At 36.0% G+C, this 9,875-nt stretch overlaps 1 protein-coding gene across 1 annotated transcript in view; it reads left to right on the top strand.

The window, feature by feature from the left end:
- Positions 1 to 9,875, top strand: part of ARFGEF1 (ARF guanine nucleotide exchange factor 1) — a 124,970-nt gene that overhangs the window by 24,827 nt on the left and 90,268 nt on the right. The window contains exons 7-9 of the mRNA XM_069099547.1: positions 7,754 to 7,853; positions 7,949 to 8,088; positions 8,194 to 8,302. Coding sequence (XP_068955648.1) covers positions 7,754 to 7,853; positions 7,949 to 8,088; positions 8,194 to 8,302 — 349 coding nt within the window. The remainder of the gene's footprint in view (positions 1 to 7,753; positions 7,854 to 7,948; positions 8,089 to 8,193; positions 8,303 to 9,875) is intronic.

The raw sequence follows: 9,875 nt of genomic DNA, 5'->3' as shown, positions 1-9,875 counted from the left end.
GGTGGAAGCCAGAGTGCTGGAAGGTCATGCTCCGCCATCTTGGCTCCGCCCCCTGTCCACTTCTCTTATCTGCTTCTTAAGGTCCTCTATGGCTTGTAACCAGCTTCTTTTGAAGCTTTTGGTGCAGGAGTTCTGACTTCACTGTCTTTCTCCTGTTCCATGCTTTGCTCCTTTTGTCCCCAAAATAGGTGTCTAATGTTGGAATCTTCTGTTTGCTTTGTTTCCTTTGCCTGGTCATGTTGCCTCTCAATTACTTGACTTTTGGGCTTTTTGCCACAGTAGGACTCTGCCACCAGACAGGGGAGCTTCATACCAAACACTGGGGTTTTCTCAGCTGCTAGAGGTATTAGTATTAGTTGGGTGCCCTTGCTGAAGCCTCCACACGTTTTGGCAAACTTGACACACACCCCCTGGCAAGCTGGACACACCCCAGGACCTCCACCCTAGACCACAATTCACATCCAAGCAGGTTAAAGCAAGAGCAATTACCCCTCAGACTGGTGCTTGGGCCCCCTACACTCTGCAGGCCAGGAGCTGAAACTGCCACATGGCGGCTGCATGACCATGGCCCCTCAGCAGCTTCTCACCCTGTGGGCAAAAGCCAACGCACTCCCAACTACTGGGTCCCAAAGTCCACAGTGCACTGACCTCTCACTTTGTCCATTCACACCTATGTGTTGATAATTCTGCAGATGGCCACAGCTTCTGGTAATCTGGAGTCCCTCCAGCCAGTGGCTGGTCAGGCCCACCCTGGGGCTAAAACTTCCGGCTCATGTGGGCCTGGGCTTGGCTTTGTGCTGGCCAATTCATGCTGGCCTGCCAGGCTGTCCTCAGCGGGAGGTTAGCTTCTCTGTGTCATTTTGTGGGTTCTGCAGCTCCAAAGTTTGTTCAGAGTCCCCTTTTTACATGAATTGCGGAAGGTGGAAGCCGGAGCCCCGCGGAGGTCATGCTTCTACTCCGCCATCTTGACTCAGTCCCCTACATGCTGCATCTTAAGAGTACATTATTTAATGAGTGCATCTTTTTAAGGAATACTAACTTTTTTTAAATGGAAATATTGACAGAAATTCTTATATGTTTGAGTTGTTACTTTTCTTATTTCATATACGTGTGTATATTTTTTTTTTTAATATTTATGTATGACCATGATGACTGGTCCTTAAAACCATTTTGCAGCTTTGAACTACTCTGTATTAAATTTGTTTGTCCTAAAAGAAAAATCTTAATTATGCTATAATCCCTAATAACTTTTAAAATTGTTTATAAAACCAGATTGAGTTTCACTCATCTGTTCTTATTCTCTTCCCATTTCCTACCTTTAGCACACATAGTTTTTATGCAAAATATGTGTAAAAATATCGATGATGTATTTAAATTTTATTCATAGATGAAAATGTAAACTGTCAGGAAATCTTTCAGTTTTGTCTTTTTTTTTATTTTCAGATTTGTTGTATCTAATGTACTAGTTCTTAATTTATTTTCACAACCAAATGCTGTCAGTTGTACTATGATTTGACATATGCATTCCTGAAAATCATTGAGCTATGCAAAATTGCTCCGCAAAAATCGCAAGGCTTATGGGTAAAATGAGGTTGGAACATAATACAGACATTTTGTCAATGACACATAAAAAAAAGATAGGAACTTATAACAGTTTTATACATGTTAAATTATATAAGAAATATATAAATATAAATAATGGCAGCATCAGGCTACAACTTGGCCTGCAGCCAGGTTCTTTTGACAAAGTTGTAACTTAAGGACAGTAGTCCTGGCTGTAGCCAAGGTGAAGATAGGGGGAGGGTAGAAGTACATGTGTGAAATAGCCCTCTGCCCACAGCTCCTACTGCACCAGAATGTATACAATAAATATAGCACTTTACCTTGAAAAAGACCTGAGGACTTGTGGAGGTGAGCATCAGAAGGATTGCATTTTGGGAGTTATTGTGAAGTGGTGGGAGGGGGCTTATCTGAAGCAAACCACATCAAATGTGGAATTCAGTTTGTTCCTTTAATATGTCAATCACATTGTATCAAATTTGCATTTTCAAAGCAAACATTAAAATTATCTCATTTTTCTAAAAGAGAACTTTTGGTTGCTTTGGTAGAAATTTCTTGAAGCTTATTTGCCTTTTAATCAGTCAATAAGCGCCTACTTTGTGTCAGGTCCTATGATAGATTATGGAGATTCAAACACAAAAATGAAAGAGGCCATGCCTTCACAGAGTTTACATTCTAACATACAAGAAAGCTTGCACATATATAAGTACATACAAGATGCATATAAAATCAGCACAATGTAATTTGGGGGGAAGACATTAAAAACTGGCAAGGAGAAAATCAGGAAAGGCTTCATGATTCAAATCAACCCTTGATTTTAGCAAGAATTTAGGTATTAAGCAGAGAATCTTGCAAAGGCATAGTGAGAGGAGATGGAGTTTTGTATTTAAGAAACATCAAGGGTGGCCAGTTTGACTGAACTATAAAGTGTATAAGCTTGATAAAATAGGTTGGAACCAAATTGTGATGGTCTTGTAGTGCCATAAAGAAGAGTTTATATTTGACACTAGAGGCAATAGGGAACTACTTGAGTTTATCAAATAGGAGAATGACTTGGTTACACCTGTGCTTTAGGAGTTTCACTTAGACTACTGTCTTGTATCAAGGTGTGATGCTTATATGTTGTCTCAAAATCAAGCTCCCTTTTCTCTATTATTAAATAACACTAAATATTGGTGACATGCATAAGTCTTTTCTCTTATGTCGTTTTGTTGTCTGTTTGGCTCATTATATGCATATATTTTTAAACAACAGATCAAGTTACATCCTAATAGTTGATCTCTTTTTTTTTTTTAATTTTTTTTTTTTTAAGCAATCAGGCTTAAGTAACTTGCTCAAGGTTACACGGCCAGTTATTTCTGGGTGTGGTGCTGAGTATCTGAGCCCAGGATTTGATCCAGGTCATCCCAACACTGGAGCCGGTGCTCTTACTCGCTGAGCCACCTGGCCGCCCCAATAGTTGATCTCTTAACTAAGCATTAAGATCATATTTTTAAAGAATTTTTTGGTGGTGGGCAAGAACATTAAAGTTCAGTTATAAATATTCTTCATTGAATTTGGATTTAGCACATTATCATGGATATGAGAATAGAATAAATACTTTAAAGTATGCTACAGGACATTGTAGATTTTTTTTTGACAATTTCAGAGAAATTGTTTCTAGCATCTTCTATGTTACTTATATATCTGTTCAAAGGAGGTGGTGAGGAAAACTGGTCACAATTACTATTTTTAAGGCTCATTATTGTTTCATAATGGGTAATTGAAAATAAGAGCATTTTTTTCTGGATCTTTCGAATTGTATTTTGATGTAAACTGCCTGTCTTTAAGGTGCACATTTGGTCATTTCTCTATAGAATTTCAGAAACATTTCATTTTAATCCTTAATATATAACATAACATTGTTCCCCTTCTCTTTACTCAAATGGCCAGAACCCTACTTCATATACTCATCCCTTTTTGCACTGACTTTAGTAATGGTTTCTTTATTGTTCTCCCTGCTTCCAGTCTGTGTCTTTTACAATCAGTCCTTAACATAGCTGCAAGATTAATATTTCTATAACTGAGGTCTGACCGTATCTCTTCCCTATTCAGAAACTTTCAGTGGTGGGATAAAAATAAAACTCTCTTAAGTCTTGCATTTAGAGCTTTCCACTATCTCGTTCCCACCTACCTTTCCAGACTTAATTCATAGTACTCATACTTACTTTGAATCCCAGCCAGACTGGCCAACTAGTCCTTCTCCTAACTTGGAACTGCATCTCCATGTCCATGCCTTTGTACCTCATGTTGGAATATATGTCCTCCTCCCCTGGAATATACTCCCTGCCTTTAAAAATCTTGGGCTTCCTTTCAGATTCAAGTTCAGTCTCGTCTGAGAATCATTTCATGACCTTCCCCCTAGTTGTTAGGACCCTCTCCTTTCTCAGTTTATTTTTTTACTTTACTTATCTGTGTTTATTGTATGACATCAGAATGTGAGCTACTTGCAAATAGAAAGCGTATTTTTTGTTTTTTAATTTAGCCCCAGAACCCCACACAAAGTAAGTATTTTATGTTTATTGAAGTAAAGACTGTGTTGGGTCTACACATTCATTTGACCTTTCAGTCTGGCTCTGTGTAGGAACCCCTTTTACTCCTTAGTGACCACTGGAGCTGTGGCATATCTTCACCAATAGAATCTTCAGGGCAGTGAATACTAGTGTGTAATTTTGTACACAATGTAAACTGGAGTCAAAAAGACATAGTTTCATGTCCAGTACTGAAACCAGGCAAGTCACTTCACTTTTCTGTGGCTTTGGCAACTTTACAGAACTTCAAATTCTAAGTGGATTGTGATTTGCTTTGGTAGGGGCAGTTCTTTACTTGGACCAAATCAGACATCCTTCACATATTTAAATAATCCTAGAGGGACTGACAAAGGTTTTTACTGACACTACCTTGGGATAGAATAGGTTTTATTCCTGAGTAAAGACAGGATAACCATTTTTTGAAGATGTTGTAGATGGAAAGATAGTATTCTTATTAAAATGAAGCTTGGACCTGTCCTATGTTCCAACACAGGTATTCTATAATTCTTAAAAATCATTTACATGGGGGCAGGTGGGTGGCACAGTAGATAGAGGGCCTGGAGTAGGAAGATCTGAGTTCAAATTATACCTCAGACACTAACTGTGTGACCCTGGACAAGTCACTTAAACTCAGTTGCCTCAAAAAAATTTACATGAAGATTTTGGACAATTAACTTCAGGCAGAAATTGGGTTCAAATCTAGCTTTAAGATGTTTCCTCTTCCTCTTTGAAATACAAGCATAACAAATAGTTGTTCCTAATGTTAAAATGTTAACATTTGTATCCTGATAAATATGTGTCAAAATGTATGGAAGTACACAAATATAAACATAGACTTATAAGGGAAAGTGCTAAGCAGTCCCCTAATAATGTGCATCATTATTAAATTACAACATGGTATATGCTTATTATTTGTTAACCTCCAAATGTCTTAAGGGTAGCTGTGGATAGAGTGCCAAGCCTGGAGTCAGGATAACTCGTCTTCCTGAGTTTAAATCTGGCCTCAGACACTGCTGTCTGAGTGACGCTGGGCAAGTCACTTAACTCCTGTTTGCCTCTGTTTACTCATCTGTAAAATGAGCTGGAGAAGGAAATGGCAAACCACTCCAGTGACTTTGCCAAGAAAACCCCAAATGGGGTCACAAAGAATTGGACACAACTAACAACAAGCAAACAGCTTAGATTTGTGGCCTCCAGAGGTAGATAAATGGATTAAATGAGATAATGGGTATAAACATACTTGCCCAAAAAGTATCAGCCTAGTGAGACTCAGGTTGTATTTTGTTTGAAGAACAACAATAGATCTGAGTTTTCATGTTATAGTGGAAAGTGTACTGGACTTGAAGTCAGAGGAACTAGATGTGAATCCTGACTTGGCTACTTTTAGTGTTGGCTTTACTCTTATGTTTCCTTGGCAGGTAGTTAACCTTTCTGAGCCTCAATTTCCTCATCTATAAATTGAAGAGGTTTGAAATTTCCTCATCTATAAATCTATGATTCTATGAAAATGAGGTATAGCAGAACTTATGAAACAGAAATAGGAAAGTTACTCTTTATAATATCTCGGAATTGGAAGGGATCCGAGAAACCATGTCCATCTAGTTCAACCTGTATTTGAACCAAGTCTTTTCTATGATATCACCAACAAACCACCATTGGACCAATACTTTCTGTGAAGGAAAATGTACTATTTCCAAAGGAAGCCTGTTTCACTTTTGGATAACTTGAAAAGTTAAGAAATACTTCTTTGTCAGGCCTAAATATTCCTTTTGCAACTTTATATATTACATGAAGATTACAATTTCATGAAACAAATAATTTTAGTGTTTCTTGAAATACTCATGTGTTATAATGTGTGCTAGAAATATAAAAATAGGCATCTTTTCCAGAATTCATCGCATAAGACAAAGTAATTAATGATAATATTCATGTATTAAGTAAAGTGGCTTGCATATTGTGCACACAAATCTTTTTAAATTTGATTTTGGTATGTAGATGAAATAGTCCAGTGTTTTTGCATAAAGCAGTTCTTTACTAGTTAGTGCAGTTTGGTATTCATTAAACAACAATAATGTAAAATTCAGCAAACATTTATTAATTGCCTACTATTTGAAAGGCACTCTGCTAGGAACTGGCAATATAAAGAAAGTAATGATATAGTGCTTAGTCTCAGGGATTGTGGTGTTTATTTCCTCAAATTTGTATTGTGTGATGATTTTTCATAATTTAAAAAGTTGCTTAGAAATGATTGATCTTTCAAATTATAGTTTGTTTTCTTTAAACGTATCCTAGGATTATCGTGCATCTCCCTAGCTATACTATTTAAGCCTCAGTCAAGTTGTCTACAATTAGTTTTCAACAGAACACTTATTATAAAATGCAAAATTGGCTCATTATGCAGCCAACACCTTTTTTATTTGGTGCATTTTTATATGAATTGCAGTAAGAGTTTGATATAGATTTGGGGACATTCTGTAATCTCATGTTGATTTTCTGTTTTCTTTTTTTCTAAATAGTAACTTTTTAGGAAATTAATTAATGTTCTTATTTTACTAGGACACTAAAAATGAACATTTGCATTTGAGAATTATATCATCTACTGCTACCTAAAGTTATGTGTTTCTACTACTTAGTGTTACTTTTGGCATGAGTATTCCCTTAATCAATGCAGATAATAACTCATCCATACCATCTTCTTGTATGCAGTTTTCACTTTGTTCTCTTATTCAAGTTGCAGTGGCCTCCTAACTGTCTGTCGGATCAAATTCAGATTTCTGTCTGGCTTTTGAAGCCCTTCAGAACTTAGCTCCAAACCACCTTCCCAATGTTATTCAGCATTATATACTCTGAAGTCCAGTCACATTGGACTTCTTACTGCTCCTCACACATGACATTCCTCTGCTGTGTCCATGCCTCGATATGCCCTCGTTCCTGGCTCCTCCTTGCCTCCCTTTCTTAGGATCACTACCTTTCTTCAAAGCTCAGGTCAGGCACTACCTTCTAATATGAAGCCTTTCTTGATGCCCTCAGCTGCTAATGCCTTATGGAATTACCTTATGTTTACTTTATATATGTGTGTGTGTTTCTTGTTGTTTTGTTACATGTTGTTTCTTCCAATAGATTGTAAGCTCCTTAAGGACAGAAACTTTCATTTTTATCTTTATATCCCCAGCACCTCGCATAGTGCCTGGCACTAGTTGGGTGCTTAATAAATGCTTTTCAATTGATTATTCCAAATATCTCTATTTTAAAGCTGCTTTATGTTGTGCTTTCCTAGCACCCTCATCCTCCTTTATCATCCCACCTATGTTCATTTCCTGGATCTTACTTTTTTAGCCTTATTTTAGAGAAATATGCCAGTTTAGGATCTTTCTTTGTCAGTTTTTTTTTTTTTTAATATGTCTTAGAGGCTTATAGAAACCTAATGATCACAGGTGGAAATCCTGTTTTTCTTTTGAATGTCTGGGATTTCCTTACATGCTAACTGTACTTATCCAGTATTGCTTATTCAGGCTTACCATGTAGAATGTAAATATAAAAAAATGTGATTTTTAAAGAAATTACTCTTTTTGAAGGAACTAGCTATGGTGCATTCCTAAATGTTTGTCTTTCTTATTTGTTAGGTATTTTTTAAAGAAATTTTCTTATATATATTGGAAACCTCTACCAGCTCATTTGACCACAAATGGATGGTTATCCAGACCCTAACAAGGATTTGTGCAGGTATTAAAAAGAATTCTTAAATGTTAACCAATAATTGCAAATAAATATTGTTTTGGAATTTTCTTGTTAAAATTAATGCTGTTATGTTTTTACAGATGCTCAGAGTGTAGTGGACATTTATGTAAACTATGACTGTGACTTAAATGCAGCAAATATATTTGAAAGACTAGTTAATGATCTATCAAAAATAGCTCAAGGACGGGGCAGTCAAGAACTTGGTATGAGTAATGTTCAGGTAGGAACTTTGAAAAATATTTACAAATTTTAACTACATCAAAGGAATGATGTCTATCTTTTTGTTTTTTTAAGGGAATTTTTCATTTACTATTTTTTTTAATAGGAGTTAAGCCTGAGGAAAAAGGGTTTAGAGTGTTTAGTGTCAATTTTGAAGTGTATGGTTGAATGGAGTAAAGATCAGTATGTGAATCCGAATTCTCAGACAACCCTTGGTAAGGTGACATTTAAGTTACTATTTTTTTTTTTTTGTATTTTGAGTAATATTTTCTGAATAGTTGAAATTGTCATTAATTCATTCCAGTAAAATTGTATCTGTCTATAACCTTGTTAAGAGAAACTTTTCCACTAATTACTTCTTTGTATGACTGATCATTAACTTAAAAATTAAATGTCTTCTAATTATCTAAATTAATTTGTCCTAAATTGCACTTATTTTGATTACCATGTTAATATGGAGACATTTTTTATAACCTAGGAAAAACATTGCAGTACCTCAGACATTTTAGGTAGTTTTAATGACCTAAAATATTGCTAATGTGTTTCTTTAGGTGGGCCAGTAGACTTTATTTAGATTAGCCATTGACTTGTGCAATATGCCATTGTGAATGTTGTGGCACTAGCAAAAGTTGATATTGCACTTATAAAATGATTTTTTCAGTTAAGTTGCTTTCAAGGAGTTAAAAGATTTATGGAAACTTTTGCTTCTGGGAAAAGGTATCCCCTTTTTAAGAAATCACAATATATAAAAATATTAATTTTATATGCTTGTAATGCCATGTGGCAGCCAGAAAGGTAATTTAATCTTAGAAATAGAAATATATTGTTTGAATTTAGAACAGGACAGGTGATATTTAATTGTACTTTACCTTGGTCAGACCACTTCTGGAATACCTTGTTTTGTTTTGGATACCACACTTAGGAGGGATATTGACAGTCTGGAGTTTATATAGAAGAGAGTGAGTGAGCAGGATGTTGAAATACTTGAAACCATTCGATTAAGTCTGTCAGTTGAATGAGCTAAGGATATCTAGTCTGGAAAAGAGGAGATTTGCCGAGACATATTAGTGGACAGATATCTGAGTGTCTGTCATGTGGAAGAGGAATTAGATTGATTTTGGTTAGCTATCTGGGGACTCATGGTTAGGAGCAATGGGAAGAAATTACAAGGAGGCACATTTCACCTCAGTGTGTGGTAGGACTTCCAAGTAATTAGAGCTATTTTAAAAAAATGTAATGGTATTACCAGATATTCAGTTTTAGACTAGGCCAACACTTAGGAAATCATATAAGGAGATTCAGGCTTCAGGTAGAGGTTGGACTCTGATCTCTAAAGTCCTTTCCAAAAATTCTTCATGTCTCTGATTCCCCTTTTTCCCCTCTTCTCCCTCCTACCCCCAGTAGTGATGGTGGTGATAATGTTAACTAGTTTCAAGCCTGTCGTTAAAAGTTGAGAATCAAAAGAATATGGGTGGTTCAGTTCAGACCCATGTCCACCTTCACAAAGGGCATCTCCTTCCCATGGTGGGTCACTAAGCTTGTCAGCACAAAGCAGATGGCAAAAGCATTTTCTTTGTTGATCCTTTCAGCTTAAAAGTTTGCTCATGTAAATTGCACATATCTTAACAATAAATGCCTCTTTTAAGGTCAATAAGAAAGTCTGATATTTTAAGTAATTCTTGTGAAAATGTTTTCGCAAGGCAGGTAATACTTTTATAATACAATAATTTGAATATTTTGAAATTTTTTAATTTTTATATTATATTTAATATATTGTATGTTCTCAAA

Source organism: Petaurus breviceps, unplaced genomic scaffold, assembly GCF_028583685.1.
Source record: "Petaurus breviceps papuanus isolate PSGF00001 unplaced genomic scaffold, PetGlider_PUasm1.0 38, whole genome shotgun sequence".
Taxonomy (NCBI): domain Eukaryota; kingdom Metazoa; phylum Chordata; class Mammalia; order Diprotodontia; family Petauridae; genus Petaurus; species Petaurus breviceps.
The sequence above is the reverse complement of the archived record's forward strand: the minus strand, read 5'-3'. Positions and strand labels throughout refer to the sequence as shown.